At 51.4% G+C, this 19696-nt stretch overlaps 1 protein-coding gene across 17 annotated transcripts in view; it reads right to left on the reverse strand.

Annotated features, from left to right (window-relative positions):
* FGFR1 (fibroblast growth factor receptor 1) overlaps positions 1-19696 on the reverse strand; it is a 60925-nt gene that overhangs the window by 1594 nt on the left and 39635 nt on the right. For 4 of the 17 annotated variants that reach the window (XM_037741294.1, XM_037741316.1, XM_037741325.1 and 1 more), the window contains exons 3-15: positions 16247-16513; positions 14902-14991; positions 14487-14659; positions 11360-11483; positions 9769-9959; positions 8300-8450; positions 4798-5000; positions 3349-3494; positions 2991-3112; positions 2444-2554; positions 1509-1699; positions 474-596; positions 251-321 (exon numbers count right to left, since the gene is read on the reverse strand). In XM_037741294.1, the coding sequence (XP_037597222.1) occupies positions 251-321; positions 474-596; positions 1509-1699; positions 2444-2554; positions 2991-3112; positions 3349-3494; positions 4798-5000; positions 8300-8450; positions 9769-9959; positions 11360-11483; positions 14487-14659; positions 14902-14991; positions 16247-16513 (1963 nt within the window). Of the gene's footprint in view, positions 1-250; positions 322-473; positions 597-1508; positions 1700-2443; positions 2555-2990; positions 3113-3348; positions 3495-4797; positions 5001-7067; positions 7213-8299; positions 8451-9768; positions 9960-11359; positions 11484-14486; positions 14660-14901; positions 14992-16246; positions 16514-19696 lie in introns of all 17 variants that reach the window. The other 13 variants (XM_037741332.1, XM_037741344.1, XM_017536619.2 and 10 more) reach the window with 12 other exon arrangements.

A 19696-nucleotide genomic window follows, 5' to 3' on the forward strand; every position in this document is an offset into this window, starting at 1 on the left:
ATGGGTGTTAGAGCTTCTCCACCTCCCCTCCCCCAGCACAAATCCTCCACCCAGGGCAGTGCCAGAAGACAGCATGGAGAACAGATCAGCCTTCAACATCTGGAGCAGAGGCAATGGCCACAATATTTGGTTTTCTCTTGGGGCGGAAGGACTCCTCCGTCCAGGGGGAATGCAGGACTCTGCGGTGCTGGAAGTTCTTTAGACTTTCTTTATCCCATGCCTCCCTGGCAGCTGCTTATTGCCAACTCACACATCACTCTGGTGGGTGTAGATCCGGTCAAACAATGCCTCAGGCGCCATCCACTTCACAGGCAGTCGACCCTGCAAGCAGTACAGGCGAGGGTGGGGTGGCCCCAGGCAGGGCCGTGAGAACACAGGTGGGAAGGGACTGGGGGATGGGTTCTCAAGCCATCCCACCCACCCCTCGATTCTCAGTGAAACCACCAGCATGGGGCAGCCCTGTTGGCACTCACGTTGGTTGTCTTTTTATAGTAGTCGATGTGGTGAATGTCCCGTGCGAGGCCGAAATCCGCAATCTTCATCACGTTGTCCTCTGTCACCAGGACATTCCTGGCGGCCAGGTCTCGGTGTATGCACTGAGGAAGGAGGAATGGAGAGCAGGGGGAGGCAGGTGAGGGAACTGGAAGGCTCTGGGGGCCGCCACCCATGCAACTGGCCGACTTGCCTCACAAGACTTCTCCTCCCACACCATTCTGCCCCTGAACCTTTGCTTTCCCTTCTAGAACGTTCTCTGCCAGCTCCAGGCTTCTCAATCATCACAGCAAGTGCTCCTCCCTTCCCTCGCCGAAGGCTGGCCCTTTATGCCTCTGCTTTGTCTGACACCGCGCGTGTTTCTAGGTCCTGCCTCCCAGCAAAGCAAGTCCACACTGAGCTGGGCTCAAATCAAGCTAGCGCTTACACACCAAACACTGCACTCAACGCTCACCGTTTCATTTTATCCTCATAACAATTCTACAACATAGGTATTATTATACTTTATTTTTTTTGAGACATGGTCTTGCTCTGTTGCACAGTGGTGTGATCATGGTTCCTGTAGCCTCAAACTCCTGGGATCAAGCTAGCCTCCACCTCAGCCTCCCGAATAGCTGGGACTACCAGCATGCAGTACCACACCCAGCTAACTTTAAAATTTTTTTTTTTTTTAAAGACGGGGTCTCACTGTTGTTGCCCAACCAGCTCAAGCAATCCTCCTGCTTTGGCCACTGCACCCAGCTGATATTATTCTTATTTTGTATTTGAAGAATTGTAAGAGGCTACACAGAAAATGGCAGTGTACAGATCTGACCCTACATCAGTCTGACCCCAAGGCCACCTGGCTACACTGGTTCTCCTGACTCTGTGGTTGCCAGAGAGCCTAAGACAATGCACAGGGCCCGTGCTCAATGCATCCACAACGCCACCACAAGATGACAAGTCACAGGCTGGAGGACTGGGGGGTGCTCTGTTCCCACCCCGGCATTACCCAGGGGAGCCTTCAGGTTCCACACCTTCTTGGAGGCCAGATACTCCATGCCTCGGGCCACCTGATAGGCGCAGGACACCAGGTCCTTGGAGGAGAGCTGCTCCTCTGGGTTGTGGCTGGGGTTGTAGCAGTATTCCAGCCCTGGGGGCCTCCGGGCCTGCAGGTACTCCCGCAGGTTGCCCTTGGAGGCATACTCCACGATGACATACAAGGGACCTGCGGGCACAGGAGGAAGAGGCCACGCAGCCGGCAGCAGGTGAGCAGGTTTGGCATCACTTCGTGGAAACCCCACCCCCAGCAGCACACCCCAGCCAACCTCCCCTCTCCTGCCTCCTTTTAGAGGACCTGGGAAATCCATTCTACTACTCAAAGAAAATTAGAGAAATAGTTATTCCTGGCATAGTCTAGAAATTTCCCAAGCAACGTTGGCATAAGAGCCCCAGTTTATTTATTTTTGAGATGGGAGTCTCGCTCTGTCACCCAGGCTGGAGTGCAATGGTATAACTTTCGGCTCACTGCAACCTCTGCCTTATAGATTCAAGTGATTCTCCTGCCTCAGCCTCCCAAGTAGCTGGGATTACAGGCATGCACCACGCCACCTGGCTAACTTTTGTATTTTCAGTAGAGGTGGGGTTTCATCTTGTTAGCCATGCTGGTCTCAAACTCCTGATCTCAAGTGATCCTCCCACCTCGGCCTCCCAAAGTGCTGTGATTACAGGCATGGCCACTGTACCCAGCCTGAGCGCCCTAATTTAGACCATAATTACTCAGCTGTCTCTGTTAACACACCACGTGTGTGAATCTAGGTATCTGTATTCTTGGATGAACACATATGGGCTGAGCCCAGACCCCGAGAAACACATTTTAACCTCTGCCAAAGCAGCCTCTCTTAACCCCCTTCCCTAACAGCTCAGACCTTCTGCCTACTGAGGAGGGAAGGCCAGCCTGGCCGGGACCCACCGTCCTGCGTGCAGGCCCCCAGCAGGTTGATGATGTTCTTATGCTTCCCGATCATCTTCATCATCTCCATTTCTGAGATCAGGTCTGATAAGTCTTTCTCTGTTGCATCCGCTTTAAAGAACATGTTGAGACTCATTTACTTTTGGGAGGGAGGAGGGCAGGAGAAAGGCTAAGGGAGTGGGGTATGTGTCAAGGGGCCGCTTTCTCTGGGACTTGATTCTCTCCTAACTTCCACCTTCCCTCTCCTGGGAGCTGTTGCTGCAATAGGTGGTAGTGAGTGGGGACGGATGTGGGGAGAAAAGTCAGCAAGTGATAGATCCAGGATAGACACCTAACCACAGCCCAGGTTGACACCAAGAAACAGAGCGAGGTCACAGAACAATCTCAGGGTGCAGAACACCCCCTCCACTCCCAGATAACCCCAAGCAGGCAGGGGAGCAGGTGTGGGCAGCAAAAGCACCAGGGAAGCTGCTCTGCTGGGCCCGAGGCCTGCTGTTTGCTTGGAAAGGGACAAGATTGTCTCTGCAAGGACAGAAGCATCACTTACACTTCAACATCTTCACAGCCACCTTGGTCACACGGTTGGGTTTGTCCTTGTCCAGTCCGATGGCCTCTGCCAACACCACCTGCCCAAAGCAGCCCTCTCCCAGGGGTTTTCCTAAGACCAGTCTTTCAGGGGAAACAGAGAGCGGCATTAAGTTGGGGCTGGTGAAGTTCAAACTTTGAGAGGCACCCCACCTCCACTTCTGTATTTCACCCAACTGCGAGCAGAAAGTGGAAGTGAATGTTTCTGCAGGCATTTCACACACCTTCACTGCCCAGAAGGTGTTAGTATACACCCCTTCCACCACTAGAATAGCAAGCAAAGGATGTCTTCAAAAAGTTAGGAGTTAAAGCATTATTACCTGTCCCGAGGCAGCTCCCAGCGAGGGTCTTCGGGAAGCTCATACTCAGAGACCCCTGCTAGCATGGGAGTCCCACTGGAGGAGAGCCGTGATGGCCGAACCAGAAGAACCCCAGAGTTCATGGATGCACTGGAGTCAGCGGACACCTGCAAGGAAGAGTGGGGTCACCCTAGAGCAAGGAGGGGGGGACAGGGGTGACTCCTTCCCATTCCTAGTCAGGGCTTCCCAACAATGGCAGAGGCACGTTTCTGTGTATCTGATGTTCTTTCACCAACAGAGTGGTCCGAAGACCACAGGAGGCCCAACTTCCAGGGTTGACCTATTTCTGCCACTGGCTGGCCTTTCTGGATTTCATTCACCTTTGAAATAAGCAGACCAAATGTACCTCTTCCAGCTTGATATTTTAGAACTGGTCACTGCAGTAACAACTCTATTCTCACAACTCTTTGCAAATACTTTGCCTTAGCTTATGGATTCCTAACTCCCAAAGCACCTTCCAGAATGAGCACAGGCTTCTGAGGGAATATGGTCACTCTTGCACACGCCTGTACCTATACAGTTTCCTCCCATGGGGAAGGGTGGGCACACAGGAGGACAAGGGGATAGTATGGTATGGATGATATGGTTGCTGTGTCCCCACCCAAATCTCATCTTGATTTCTCCTGTGTTGTGTGAGGGCCCTGGTGGGAGGTCACTGACTCAAGGGGGCAGATCTTTCTCGTGCTGTTCTTGTGACAGTGAATAAATCTCATGAGATCTGATGGTTTTTAAAGGGGAGTTTCCCTGCACAAGCTCTCTTTTCTTTTCTTTTTTTTTTTAAAGAAGGGGTTTCACCATGTTGGTCAGGCTGGTCTTGAACTCCAGACCTCAGGTGATCTGCCCGCCTGGGCCTCCAAAGTGCTCGGATTACAGGCATGAGCCACCGCACCTGGCCAAGCTCTCTTTTCTTGTCTGCTGCCACGTAAGACGTGCCTTTTGCCTTCTGCCATGATTGTGAGGCCTCCCCAGCCACGTGGAACTGTGAGTTCATTAAATCTTTTTCTTTTGTCAATTGCCCAGTCTTGGGTATGTCTTTATCAGCAGCGTGAAAACGGACTGATACAGACGGTCCTCTTCTCTATCCTGCATCTCTGCACTTCTAAGTAGCCCTTGGGGACAGTTCAAATGCATGCTATTGGCTGCACATTCCATCCAGATAGCACTTCCTCCCAATCCATGTGCCAGGGGTCCGGGGGACTTGCAATGGGATATGGAGGGTGCAGAAGATTCACGGGCTACACTAGCTTAAAACAGACTCTGGAGCACTTAGTTCAAGACATCCTGCTGTGCCTGGGTCAGAAGCCAGAAAGCCAAGCCCAAAGCTGTAGATTAGGGACAGTGGAGAGGCCAGCGGATTAGAGGCCCAGAGAGAGAGGTGGTGCTGAGTGTGCAAATCCCCCATCTACTTTCTGTTACCTGTCTGCGCAGAGGGATGCTCTTGGCCAGCTTGTGCACGGCCATCTGGCTGTGGAAGTCACTCTTCTTGGTGCCACTCTTCATCTTGTAGACGATGACCGACCCCACCATGCAGGAGATGAGGAAGGCCCCTGTGCAATAGATGATGATCTCCAGGTACAAGGGCGAGGTCATCACGGCTGGCCTCTCTTCCAGGGCTGAGTCAGTGCGAACAGGGTGTTAGCAGGTTTGGAGGGCCCCATCCATGCAAGGCTCCGCTCCATTAGAAAAATGACACCTATCTCCTGTCCCCTGGGAACTTTCAGGGAGAAGAACCATGCCAGGTTCTAGCTAGGACTAGGATTGTGTCCCTAGGAGGATCAGACAAGCCCCTGATCTCAGAGGCTGCCTTCAGTGGACTGGAGCCATGGAAGAGGGGTGGCCTGGAACCATCATGCTACGCAAGTCCCATCCTCATTCATTCCTGGGCCTCCTTGCTCAGCTGGACTGGACAGGTACAGGCACCCAAGGACCCTGCAAGGGCCAGCTGAGAAGTCACTTCTGTGTGCCTTTCTTGGTCTCCTCAGGGAGCCATGGCCCTTCTCTGCAGAGCCTCAGCTCTGTGTGCACGCACTTAACACACAGGGACAGAGGTGTTTGAGTCCTCTGTCCCTAAGAAGCTACAGGGTCCTTAAGGGCAGGGCTGGTGCCTTGTTTATTTTTGCAGGCCACAGCACCTGGTGATGGTGGCACTCACAGAATGAGGACAGAGGACAGGAGGGGAACCAGCCTGCACCCTGCTCAATGTCCGACTTGGGGTCTGTGTCATCTCTGTCGAATCACACAGGTAAATATTTACACCTAGTCAAACCACAGGCAAAGCTGACTTAATTTCCAAAAATAAGCTTTTTTTGGTAGTGCTTACGAATTCTACTTACAGGCTTCAACTCCTAAAACTTAAGCAAATGTGGTGGCAGGGGGACAGGGGCTACATTTTACTATTCTATTCTCCCACTTTCAGATTAGGATTCACCCCCCACCCCACTGCCACAGCAGCTAAACCAGTGCAGTCCACCCTTCCCTTCAGCACGAGGGGCTGGGAGGCTCTAATCCCAGCTCATGCAGCACTCATTTCACAGAACATGCTTTGCCCCACGGGTGTGGACAGCCTTCCTCCTTCCACAGGCCTCCTCCCAAACTTCCCCTTTAAAACCCATCAGTCAGCCTCGGAGGCAGCACCCCTGAGAACCCTCCCAGAGAGGCATGAGACACGACCCCAGACTGAGCCCAGGAGAATGTCCCAAGGCCTGACAAGGAGACAGCAGAGCTGATGACAGGGAGAAGTGTTGCTGTTTTTTTCTTTTCCTGGTGTTGACGAACAAAGACAACTGATTGGGAGCACACGGGGAGCACGGACAGGACAAGGACAGGGATGATGAGAAAAACAGAACGCTTCTTGCCTCCAGCAGGGGAATCCGGAGACCCTGACAGGCAAGCAGGGCAGAGGGGGAAAGGAGGCGAGAGAGGAGAGGGCAGTGCAAGCAGGACCAAGAGCAGTGACCAGACCCATGTACAGGACATTCCAAGAGACAGCAGCAAGCCCTGGCCCTGGGGTCACCAGCCACTACCCTGAGCAGGCAGCAGGCTCCTTCCTCCCCAGCTCAACACGCAGACCTCCCCTCGGGAGATGAGAGACGGCAGTGGCCAAAGAGGATACATGGACATCATGAAGCCTGCTGTGGCCGCCTGGGACAGGGCTTTTTGAATGCAGCTCAGTTCACGTAACCAGGCAGACTTTCTCCTCCTCCAAAGGCATAGGATGGTAGGACAGGAGGAGGGTAGGCTGTTTTTTGCAAGCAGCAAGCCCCCCTGGGCTGAGCGCCTGAGTGCAGGGAGAAGAGGCATGGGGCCCTATCTGAGACTTTTCAGATGCTCAGTACCCAGCGGAGGAGGGAAGGCTGCTGGAGCCAACGATAGAAGGAGCCTGTTGTGGAGGAGTCCGGCTGCAGGGTTAACCCAGATCCCGGGCATGCATTGCACTGGCCATGGGAGAGCAGAGGCAGGTGGACAAGTGGGAGGCTTCCCTGTGCTTGCAAAACTAGGGAAGCTCTTCTCTCAGGCGAGAGGATTCAGCCCTTAAAGCTGGGGCAGGGCGTGGCACCAGGCAGGCAGGAGCCCATTCTTCCAGCTCTCCTGCCTCTGTGTCTCCCCAAGCCTGGAAATGCATGCTCCCCCCGTGCCCATGGCAAGGGCAGGACATCGAGAGGAGAAGTTACAGTGTGTACCTTCCAGAACGGTCAACCATGCAGAGTGATGGGAGAGTCCGATAGAGTTACCCGCCAAGCACGTATACTCCCCTGCGTCCTCAAAGGAGACATTTCTTAAGTGAAGCACCTCCATCTCTTTGTCGGTGGTATTCACTCCAGCAGTCTAAAAGAGACAACGGAAGCAAAATGGACAAGCACAGGACATGAGTCCTCTAAGAGACGCAGAGCAAGGGAGGGAGACACAGAGGGCGGGGGGACCAGAGGAAGAAATGCTCCCCCGCGTCTTCTTTGCAACAAGGAACAAACGAAAACCACCAGGCAGCAAAACCTGTTAGAAGAAGAGGGTGAGACCCTGAGGGAGGACCTCTGGCAGACCTGCGAAGACGATGGCTGGTTACGACCCTTCACCAGACGCTGGCAGCCACTGGCCCATCCGAGCATGCGGGCGGTGAGCGGCATGGAGAAATGGGGCCGGCAGGCGGGGACTGTTTGGTTTTAGGTAAAGATAGCCAGAGGGTGAACACAGGAGGGATGGCGGGGGCTGCAGACACGCACATGCGCACACACACACACACACACGCATGTGTGCGTACACAGCCTGCAGATACGAGTATGCAAGGGAATGCCTGGCCCCTTTTCTCTCTGGTTTTTAGAGATGGGGTCTCACTCTGTCACCCAGGCTGTAGTACAGTGGCACAAACATAGCTCACTGCTGCCTCGACCTTCTGAGCTCAGGCAATCCTCCTGCCTCAGACTTCAGACTAGCTGGGACTACAGGCACACACTACCATGCTTGGCTAATTTATTTTATTTATAGAGATGGAGTCTTGCTATGTTGCCCAGGTTGGTCTCAACCTCCTGGTTTCAAGCGATCCTCCCACCTCAGTCTTCCAAAGTGCCGAGATTACAGGCGTGAACCATCGTGCCTGGCCTAAGGCCCCTTCTCTTAACCACCACTCACACCTTCTGTCTGAAGTACCATTTGTAACGCAGCAAGACTGTGTTCCCATGAGTTCTCACATGGATCGACACACAGCCAAGGAACACACAGAAGGCAGAGAGGGAGCCCGCAGACACCAACACAATACCAAACCAAACCAGCCTCCCAGGCCGGGTATTTTTCCATGGCTCTGGGCACTAGAAATACAGTAGGGTGACAGGGACAGTCCAGCACTGGCTTCCCCGCCTGCCCGGCAGCTTGAGGCCTATGTCACATCCCCAGCACAGGGTCCCGTCCATCTCCCCATTACCTTTTGCCACAGGTCTGGTGACAGTGAGCCACGCAGACTGGTTAGCTTCACCAATATAATTGGAAACCTTACACACATACTCCCCGCTCTGGGCCTCTGTCACATTGAACAGGGTCAGCACCTCCGCATCTGAGCTATTAATCCCCGAATGCTGGAACAAACCAACGACACACCAGTCAGTTGGGCAAACGCTGGGATGTGGCCACGCATGTTGCTCCTGTGTAACTTTCAGGCAGGCCCAGGGAGTGAAGGGAGATGTTAAGTGAGATTTATTATCTTCTCTTTTAGTTTTTCTTTTTTTTTTTGAGACAGAGTTTCACTCACTCTGTCACCCAGGCTGGAGTGCAGTAGCATGATCTCAGCTCACTGCAACGTCCGCCTCCTGGGTTCAAGCAGTTCTCCTGCCTCAGCCTCCTGAATAGCTGGGACTACAGGTGCCCACCACCACGCACAGTGAATTTTTGTATTTTTAGTAGAGATGGGGTTTCACCACGTTGGCCAGGCTGGTCTCGAACTCCTGACAAGTGATCTGCTGGCCTCAGCCTCCCAAAGTGCTGGGATTACAGGCGTGAGCCATAGTGCCCAGCCTTCTTTCCCTTTTAGAAGGACAGAACAAATGGACTTCAAAAGTCTAAAGCATTTTTTTATAGGGGGTGGGGAATCACTGCTTCAAATGGAATGTTCTGTTTGTATTTAACCCACTCCCTCCAGGACTGGAGCAGGGGTTGTGAGTGGAGACAGTGACCAAGGTCCTACGGAGCAGTTTTAGCACCAGCGGCGAAAAGAAGGGAGGGCCAGTGTATCTCTGAGACAGCCGAGCCAGGGGAGGATGAGGTCTAACTCTGGGACAAGGAGGTAAACAACTTTCCCAGCTTCTGGTTTCTTCCTGTTGCAAGATCCACTGGAGATTTAGGCAATTACCTTCCCTGGATTAATGGAGCATTCAGGGACAATGAATGTCTGGGAGTAAGAGGAAAAAGGAAGAATATGCCATTACTCCTCGCATGGCTTAGAATTTATAGGTGGCTTTGTTTTTCCAACTCTTCATAAGAGATGCTCTTATCATGTACCCCATTTGCCACAAAGGTCGTACATAACTTGGGAAGCAGAGCTAAAACTGGGAAACGCTTGCTGGAAAGGCTCTGGTCTCAGGCAATGAAAAGGCAGGGGTCTAAATGCCTTCCTTGCGTGGCTGACCCCAAAGCTCCAGCGATGTTGCTCTCAAAGCTCATTACAGACCAGCATCACCCACCCCTGCAGCCCTTGTTCCCAGCTCACCTCCACTTTGCAACCTCTGTCACTAGTCCTGGGGGTATGGCTAGATCCCTACCAAGATGAAGTGTGTGTGCCTGCAGGGTAAGGAATGATCCCGTTCGGGGGCACTGAGCTTGCCCACAGGAACTTGAGCCCTGGGGGCACTGGTGTCCTTCCCAAGTAGACTGGCCCATGAAGACTGGGGCCATGATTACCTTCAAGATCTGGACATAAGGCAGGTTGTCTGGACCAATCTTGCTCCCGTTCACCTCGATGTGCTTTAGCCACTGGATGTGTGGTTGTGGGTCACTGTACACCTTACACATGAACTCCACGTTGCTACCCAGGGCCACTGTCTTGTTGGCGGGCAACCCTGCTTGCAGGATGGGCCGGTGAGGGGACCGCTCTGTGGAAGACAGGAGAGTAAGTGCTTGTCATGGGGACCCTGCTATGGTTAAAGAGTGGTGTGCTCACCTGCATCCCCCTTGGCTTCCCAGTGATGGGTTGTAAACCTCCCAGCACTTCTGCTGAGCCCAAGCCTCTCAAACCAGAACTAGGGAAATGGACACCTTCTCTTCAGGCCCTAAGCCATCAGGATCCTCCTCCTCCTCAAGGCAGTGCATCATATTTATAGTCACAGTAAGTCGCTCATGATTTGATGGAGAACATTCTAACTCAGCTGCATCCCCAGGCCTCAGTGCAACCTGCTTCTCCTTAAGTAAAACCAGAGTCATTTAGACTCCTGCTGTTTAAAGTACGGTCCACAACCAGTGCTACCAGCATCCCCTAGGAGCTTGTTAGAAATGCAGAATCTCAGATCTTACTCCGATCTCTCGGATCAGAATCTCCTTTTTTTTTTTTTTTAGAGGCAGGGCCTCAGTCTGTCACCTACGTTGCAGTGCTGGGATGGCATCCTAGTTCACTGCAGTTTTGAACTCCTGGGCTCAATGATCCTCCCACCTCAGTAGCCTCAGTTACTCAGCTGGGACTACAGGTACATGCCACTGCACTAGGCTAGTTTTAAAATTTTTTATAGAGAAAGGGTCTCACTGTGTTGCCCAGGCTGGTCTCAAACTCCTGGCCTCAAGCAATCCTCCTGCCTTGGCCTTCTAAAGTGATGCGATCACAAACGTGAGTAATCCCATCACACCACCTGGAGCTCATAAGCCACTGCGCCTGGCTACAATCTCCTTTTTAGACCATATCGTCACAGTCAAGAACACTGGCTGCGAGACTCTGTACCCAATGACCTCTAGAGAGTGAATTTCGAACTCCTAGAAGGAAAAGGCTGCAGTTACAGCTCCAAGAGGCTTGATGTTCTTCTGAGAGTCTCCTGTGATGCCCTGGAGTTGGCACAGCCATGGAGTTATGCATTAGCAAGGTGTCTGACCTCTCTGAGCCTCAGCACCTGAGCTCCTGTGTAGAGCTAGACTAATACCACTCACCTTGCAGGTGTGCCACACGCATTACAGGGCAAGTATTTAGGGAGCCTGGCATTAAGCGACAGCTCCTGTTATGCTATATTTAACATCGCTCCAACAGCGCCTCTTTCAGGACATACCCTGAACAGCACCTTCCATTTCACAGTGACAACCAGCTTTGACATGTGTTACTGCCCAATCTTAACTCTATTTCACAGATAAAAGTGAGGCTCAAAAGAGAGAAGTGACCTGCTCAAGGTAACAAAGCCAAGAAGTGCCAACCGCTATCCTGACTCGTCCCCTAAGAAACCTGGACACTCTGGCTGTGTTCGCCAAGCAGCTCTTCCTGCTAAACTCGTTCCTCCTGCTGCCTGTGCCCTCTTACCCACGACATCCAGCTGGTAGGTGTGGTTGATGCTGCCGTACTCATTCTCCACAATGCAAGTGTAGTTGCCCTTGTCAGAGGGCACCACGGAATCCATTATGATGCTCCAGGTGGCATAACGGACCTGAGGGGAAATGCCAAAGGGGCACGTTGAGGGTCTGGAGGAAAACGCAGGCAGAAGCCCCACGACAATGTCAGCACCCCGTGACACCTGCCCTCCACTTCAGAGCCTGGTGGCACAGGGCCCCAGGCTGCAGGGTCGGCTAGGATGAGGCATGGAGAGGCCCCTACCAGCCCATTCACATTCTGAAAGAACACGTCAGACAAGCTGGCAGATGGGGTATGAAGACTCTGGAAGCCTCCACTGTGACATTTAAGGTCATTCGTGATACGGACAGATGTGTCTTCTGCAAACACTCCCAAATACACCAGGAATATTTCTAACTGTGCACCTCTCCTATTTGACAAGAATCTAGGCCCCGCTGCCCTTGACAGCTGATTTCAAAAGCCATCTCCTCTTTGGGAGGCTAAGGCAGGAAAATCACAAGGTCAGGAGTTTGAGACCAGCCTGGCCAACTTGATGAAATCCCATCTCTACTAAAAATACAAAAAATTAGCTGGGTGTAGTGGTGAGCACCTGTATTCCCAGCTACCTGGGAGGCTGATGCAGGAGAATCACCTGAACCCAGGAGGTGGAGGCTGCGGTGAGCTGAGATTGGTGCTAGTGCACTCCAGCCTGGGCAACAGAGTAAGACTCTGTCTCAAAACAAAAACAAAACAAAACAAATTACAAAAAAAATTTTCCTCCAACCCAGTCTTTGGCCAGAACTGTGCTTGCCCTTTGTCTACTGAAGCACTGATCATAGTCTGCTTTTTATAATAGCAGCTCATGACATTTGCCTCCTATCAGACTAGAAAATTTTTATGGGCAGGAATGTTGTCTTGTAGCATTTAAAGCATGGTGTCTTGCATGTAGTGAGTGCATGGTGAATTAATTTAAAATGTTTCTGGCCGTGCACAGTGGCTCACGCCTGTAATCCCAGCACTTTGGGAGGCTGAGGTGGACAGATCACTTGAGGTCAGGAGTTCAAAACCATCCTGGCCAACATGGTGAAACCCCATCTCTACTAAAACTACAAAACTTAGCCAAGCATGGTGGTCCACACATGTAATCCCAGGTAGTTGGGAGGCTGAGGCAGGAGAATTTCTTGAACCTGGGAGGCAGAGGCTGCAGTGAGTCAAGACCATGCCACTGCACTCCAGCTTGGGTGACAGAGCGAGACTTTGTCTCAAAAAACAAATAAAAAAAGTTGCCCTATTCTTTCTGAAAATACTCTGCTTTTCTTACACGTGATTAATGAGATAAGAGGTGAGATGAGAGAAAAACAGGGGCTATAAGGAGGACCAGAAACTCTGAAGAGGAAGTAAATGAAGGTGTTCTTCCTACAAATATAGATGGGCAGAGGATGTGACGGACAGTTTACACAAGAGGAAATGAAAACTGCTTACTAATATATGAAAATTCTAACATTATTAATAAGCAAAACAATATACAAGAGAATAATGAAATAAATACAGTCATCCCCCTGATCCATGGGGGATATGTCCCAATACCCCCTGTGGATGCCCGAAACTACAAAAAGCACCAAAACCTACATATCTAATAGCACTGGTTTCTCCTATACAGACACACACATGATAAAGTTTAATTTATAAGTTAGGCACAGCACAAGATTAACAACAATAACAGAACAATTGTAATAACATACTATAATAAAAGTTATATGAATGTGGTTGCTCTCTCTCAAAATAACTTATTATAGTGTGCTCATCTTTTTTTTTTTTTTTGTTGAGACAGAAGCTTGCTCCTGTTGCCCAGGCTGGAGCACAATGGTGTGATCTTGGCTCACTGCAACCTCCACCTCCTGGGTTTAAGTGATTCTCCTGCCTCAGCCTCCCAAGTAGCTGGGATTATAGGCGCCCACCACCAGGCCCAACTGATTTTTGTATTTGCAGTAGAGACGGGGTTTCACCATGTTGGCCAGGCTGGTCTTGAACTCCTGACCTCAAGTGATCTGCTCACCTCAGCCTCCCAAAGTGCTGGGATTACAGGTGTGAGCCACCATGCCCGGTCTCATCTATTTTTAATTGTTGGTTGACTGTGGTAATGAAACCATGGACAGCGACACCAGGGACAAGGGGAGACTGCTATATTTTCCCCTATCAAATTTGCTGGCAAAGGTATAGTGGATTTGTCATTCTCATACTCTTGCTATGGGAGGGTGAATCAATTTTCCCTTTTAAGAAAGTAATTTGGTAAGGCTCAAAAAATGCTTACAACCCTTTAACTTGGTAATTTCACGTGTAATAATCTGTCTTAAGGAAACACACTTAAAAATGCTGACAGAGATTCACTGCAATATTATTTACTATAGTGAAAACTAGAAAATACCTAATATCACAATAGTTCATTAAATTATGGGAGTTTTATTGTTGTTGTTTTTTGGAGACAGTCTCTCACTCTGTCACCCAGAGTGAAGTGGTGCCATCTCAGCTCACTGCAACCTCTGCCTCCTGGGTTCAAGCGATTCTCCTGCGTCAGCCTCCCAGTAGTTGGGATTACAAGAGCCTGCCACCATGTCTGGCTAATTTTTTGTATTTTTAGTAGAGAGGGGGTTTCACCATGTTGCTCAGGCTGGTTTCAAACTCCTGAGCTCAGACAATCCACCCACCTTGGCCTCCTAAAGTGGTAGGATCACAGGCGTGAGCCACTGCGCCCAGCCAAATTATGGGATTTTAAAATAATGGAATCTTACACAGTCATGAAAAATTATGTTTCAAACAGTCATGCTTGAAAAGACATCACAAAAGGACTCATGTTAACCAATAGGAAGGCAAGAAAATTACATACATGATGTGATCAACTATGTAAAAACCATATTACACAGAAAGAAGACTGAAGAAATTTTTAAACCTTATTTGCATTTGTTTGTATTTAAAAATTGTAGTGCATTACCTGGATAGTTGGAAAAGATTCCTTAAAACAATTAAAAGCATATGATCAGGATTTCCTAACTCGGCCTCCCCTGTTGCCATTACTCTAACTTTCGTATGCACACACACATACCTTGTAGCCTCCAATCCTGTGGTCAGGTTTGAATTCTTTGCCATTTTTCAACCAGCGCAGTGTGGGGTTTGGGGTCCCACTGGAAGGGCATTTGAACTTCACCGTCTTGGCAGCTGGCACCGCATGCAATTTCTTTTCCATCTTTTCTGGGGATGTCCAATATGGAGCTACAGCTGCCCAGGGAAAGCCAAGAGAGACAAGCAGGGTAGGAGGAGCAGCTTGTCAGGCTCAGGAGCAGATCCCAGGTCAGGACCTGGGGGTGCCTTGCCCATCTGCCCAACACCTGTGAGCAGTGCCTAGCACTTAGCAGAACAGGCACCATGACCCTATGTACCCTCTCCTCCTCCCCGTTCAGCCTTCCCCTCCCCTCTTTAACCTAACACCCAGGGCAGTAAGATAGGAAACTGTGTCTCACGCATACGGTTTGGTTTGGTGTTATCTGTCTCTTTCTCCTCTGAAGAGGAGTCATCATCATCATCATCGTCCTCCGAGGAGGGGAGAGCATCTATGGGAAGAAGAAGGGGCACTGAGGTTCCTCCTAGGATGCCTGGATTTCACTCACTAAGGCTAGTGCAGTTCCAGGTGAACACGGACACCCTCCCCATGGGGATCCCAGTCCCACTTCTCCCTTAGTGACCATCTCTCGGTGGGATGGAAACTGTTTAAGAACAGTTCCTGTTCGTGTTTCCTTTCTTCCCCAAAGCATTGCCTGGAAGCCTTCACACTGGGTGGTTCCATCAGGGTCAGCTGTTCCTCTTTAACTTAATTCTATCCTACATTCAAAGGCTCTCTCTCAGCTCGTGGGGCCACCTGGGTGTGTTGGGTCTCAACTTGCAGCCAGGCAGCCTGTATTCTTCTTTGGACAGCTACTATAGGGAAATCCAGGCAGGCCTAGACGCACTGTGGCTAGATGTGATTTCCAAAGGATGGGCTAAACACCCACAGTCAGAATTTTTCTGGCATATGTCTACTAAGGTTTGGCGGCTGCCCTCCTTAACCAGAGCAGATAGGGCACCCACCACCCCAGCAGCTGCCAACACCTCTCCCCAATAAGTACTTATTTCTTGTAAGAACAGGCTTGATACACATGTGGTCACCCATTGGGGTTCATGCCAGATCTTTCTCCAGTCCTTTCTATCACCTTCGGGGATCTGGTGCCAAGTCCACACCCCGAGGTGCATACATGGCATAAAGAAAATTTCAGCTCCACTTCCTCAAATCCTAGTTTTGTGAAAGTCACATTCTAAGAGTGGCAGGTTCCCGGATTCACAGAGCTCCAGGGTTCCCTGGCTGCCCTGGCACAGCTCCCTTGTGGTGCACCTGATTTCCTCACTGCAGCACAGCAGGGATCCCACCACCTGTTCGGGGGCTCTAATCACTAAGCCAAGTACCAAGTCCAAATGGCAAGGGAGTGGTGGGGTGGAAGCTGGCCAAGCATCACTTAGCCTCCTGGAGATCTGGGCAAGCTGTGGTGGGAAACATCACAGAGTCTTAACGTCCCAAGAGCCCTGGCAATCACCTCTGAGATGGGTCCTGGAAGCCCCAGATCTCTGGCCTGGGGCCCCCCAACCTGCTCACAACTCTGAGAGCCAAGCCACGCGGCAGGCAGGGAGCAATGTTAGTGGGCAGCGGTTTCTGAAGCAGAATGGGGGCAGATCATGAAGGGGAGGAGGTTCACCTCCCCCTGAAACCTGAAACTGGCAGATAGCGTTGGAGGGGCTGGGTCTAGGGAGAGGCGAGGGCAGGGCTTGGCTACCAACCTGAAACATTGACGGAGAAGTAGGTGGTGTCGCTGCCCAAAGGGCTGCTGGTCACGCAAGCATAGAGGCCAGAGTCCGCGGGTACGGAGTCCCACACCTCCACCTCCTCCCCTGTGATGCGGGTGCGGTTGCTTTCTGCCAGTTTCACCCCGTCCCGCAGCCAGTCGATGCTCTGCACATCGTCACGCAGCCGACAGCGAAGCTGCAGTAGGTCACCAGGGTGGACCAGGAAGGACTCTACTTCCACAGGGGCTCCCCAGGGCTGGGCTGTAGCCACCACAGGGCCGGGAAGAGGAGCCAAGGGGCAAGAGAGGAAGACAGGGAGAGGGGAGGAAGGGAGAGACAAAGGGAATTACGCTGGCCACCCGGAGCCGCACTGTCCTGGGCATCACTTACTGGAGGCTCCTGAGCTGGGGCGGCGGGAGTTGGAGCAAGGGTCAGTGGGGAAACGGCTGGCTGCCTGGGAACCCCCATGTCTTCCCACCCCACTCCTCCAAAAGTCAAAGGAAGAAAGAGGCAAAGTTAGGAAGCAGCTGCAGCAGCATTAAGCGGATCGCATTTCGTTTCCCTCCATCCTAAGGGGAAAGGTCCGCCCTCCCCAGGACTTGTATCCAGATTTGCCCCCTCCCCAGACGCTCAGTTCTTTGCCAAGACCACCACTTGCCAGAGGAACACCCCATTTCCTTTGGGATAGATCAACCTCACCCTTCCCTAGCAACAGCTGAACAAACCCCGCCCCTCAAAACCCCAGTAGCCCCCACCCAGGTCGAGAGAAGACAATTTGTCAACAGGGCTGACCAGGATTTGTGTGATTTGGTGAGGGTAGGGGTCGGGCCCCTGAGGTGTCAGATGCACATGTTGGGGGGGCAAGCCCAAGGAGAGGTCAGCTCAGGGAACCTCTCGCTGGCAGGTGTCAGGCCAGGGGATTTGGAGCTGTTGCCTATATTAGGACTGGAGGCCACAGCTGCCACAAAACCCACACTTGCTCTGGCAGCATGAGCTGTCGAATACAAAGCTCCTTTCTCCTCAGCCCTCTGCCTGGGTACACCCTCTCAGGCCCCCCACCATCCACTTTCCCTCCCTATGTCCTGTCCTTCTCTGTCCCTGGGTGGGAGCGCTGGACCCACAGGCCGTGTCTGCAGCTCACAAGATCTGATACCACCAAGGGCACCTGTCCCTCCCCTGACCAGTGCCTCTTCCCAGGCGCATTCAAGAAGGCCTGTGCCCGGACACACCTGAGTCGACCATCCTGGGCTGTTGCCCGTCTCCTAAATACACCCTTCTGCACTCACCAGGGGAAATGAAGTTTCTATTTCCTTTTAGGATGTTCAAATGTACTCCTGGCATCTTCCACCTCTCACACCCACCACCCACATTCCGCCCACAGCCTTGGAGAGGCCTTTTCTCACCATTTGTTCACCCTAAGAGACTCTATGGAACGAGTGCTGCTCCCCGATGCACAAGGTTCTCAAACAGCATGCTCTCCCTCAGCCCCTGCTGTAGCTCACGGCTGCCCCCGCTCTCACTACTCACTCTTCAGTCTCAGCCTAGTTGGTGACTTCTCTTCCAGGGCTGTTCTGACTCCCAGTCTGGGTTAGGTGCCCTCCCCCTCCTGTCACACTGAAGGGCAGTCCTCTTTCTGAACCTGAGCAAGGGGATATGTCATCAGTACTTCAAATCCCCAGCACCTACTATGATGCCTGGTACTCAGGAGTTGCTCAGTAAATGTCTGCTCAATAAATAGCACACATGCAGTCACCTCGGCCCTTCACTGCCTTTCTTTCTCGTTTCCCTTTTCTCTTTCACTGCCCATCATTTTAAAGAAGGTCTTTCGGAAGTGCTCAACAGGCTTCCACTAGAAACATTAAAAATAAGAATGGGTGTCCTGAGCATCAGAAGTGACCAGGGACTGACAGTGGTTTCTCCCTCAGGGGGGACTGAGGTTGCAGGTCCAGCCCACATTGACCCATGGGCTTTATCTTAAATAGGAGTCATCAGAAATAGGGGTGCAGCTTTAAAAGAGCTCAGAAACCACTAGGCTTGCATACGTTTATTTTTGCGAGTCCGGTCAAGGGGAACACCACAAAGGTGAGTAGACCACACAGCCGATTAAAATAAGCTTTTGTGGGCCTTAGAAAAAGTTGTTCATTCCATTTTTAATGGTCTGTGGTTTTGCCAAATGAAGATAGGAGAAAAGCGGTTTGGACTCAACTCTTAAGGAACAGAGCAGACATTCCTATTGATCAAATCTCATTTCCCTCAAATGACCTGAGTGATTAAGTATTTTGCAGCTTGTGACCTGTGCAAGCTGAATTTTTACCCTCTGGCATCAGAAGGCCTATTGCAGCCGTTCCCAGAAAAAAAAAGCAGCCCCCAAACACAAAAATGTAGTAAAGAACCCCCAGGTATTTATTTCCCCCCAAGAGAAAACAGCAAAGGAACACTGGCCCTGGTGAGGCCCGCTCTAGCTGAAACCAGCTTGGATCCATAACTTCCACCCATCCCAACCAGAACCTGGAGACAAAACTCTACCACACGTGATCTCCAAAAGCCTCAAGAGCCAGCTCACTTTCCTCTGATGCAAGCTTAGACGCCGGTTCCCTTCCAAATGTGGCTCAGGTATGCTCTGTCCTCTCTGTTTCCCAGAACCATCTCAAGATAATTATTTTTATTTTTATTTTTAGATGGATCTTGCTCTCTCACCCAGGCTGGAGTGCAGTGGTGCGATCTTGGCTCACAGCAACCTTAGCCTCCTGGTTTCAAGCGACTCTCCTGCCTCGGCCTCCTGAGTAGCTGGGATTACAGGCACGAGCCACCACACCCAGCTAATTTTTTTTAGTAGAGATGGGGTTTTACCATGTTGGTCAGGCTGGTCTGGAAACTCCTGACCTTGTGATCCAAATGCCTGGGCCTCCCAAAGTGCAAGGATTACAGGTGTGAGCCACTGAGCCCAGCTGGGATAATCTTTTAAATGGCCTCCCTGGGGCTGCAGTTCTGACTCTCCCTGATGCTTCCAAGTAGTCATGTGCTTTACATTATTTTCCTAATCAAAATCTACCCTGTGTACAGAATGAAATCCACATGCCTGCCTCACCTTTAAGGCTCCCTGCAATTGGCCTCCACTCTCTCCATCTAGCCCCATTTTCTCTACCACGGCTGTCCGTCCCTCCCCAAGTTAAGATGCTTTCAGCCCCGGCTGCATCCTCCCTGGCATAGCAAAGCTTACTCCTTTCCTGGGGACTGTCAGTGCCATTCTAGGGTCCTCCTGCCCCTAACTACTCTAATTCCACCATCCAAAATGTCAGGGGCTGGGCGCAGTGGCTTATGCCGCAATCCCAGCACTTTGGGATGCTGAGGCAGGCGGCTCACTTAAGCCCAGGAGTTGGAGGCTACAGTGAGCTATGATCTTGCCACTGCACTCCATCCTGGACGACAGAGACCTTGTCTTTT

Source organism: Cebus imitator, unplaced genomic scaffold (assembly GCF_001604975.1).
Source record: "Cebus imitator isolate Cc_AM_T3 unplaced genomic scaffold, Cebus_imitator-1.0 Scaffold5, whole genome shotgun sequence".
Lineage (NCBI taxonomy): Eukaryota > Metazoa > Chordata > Mammalia > Primates > Cebidae > Cebus > Cebus imitator.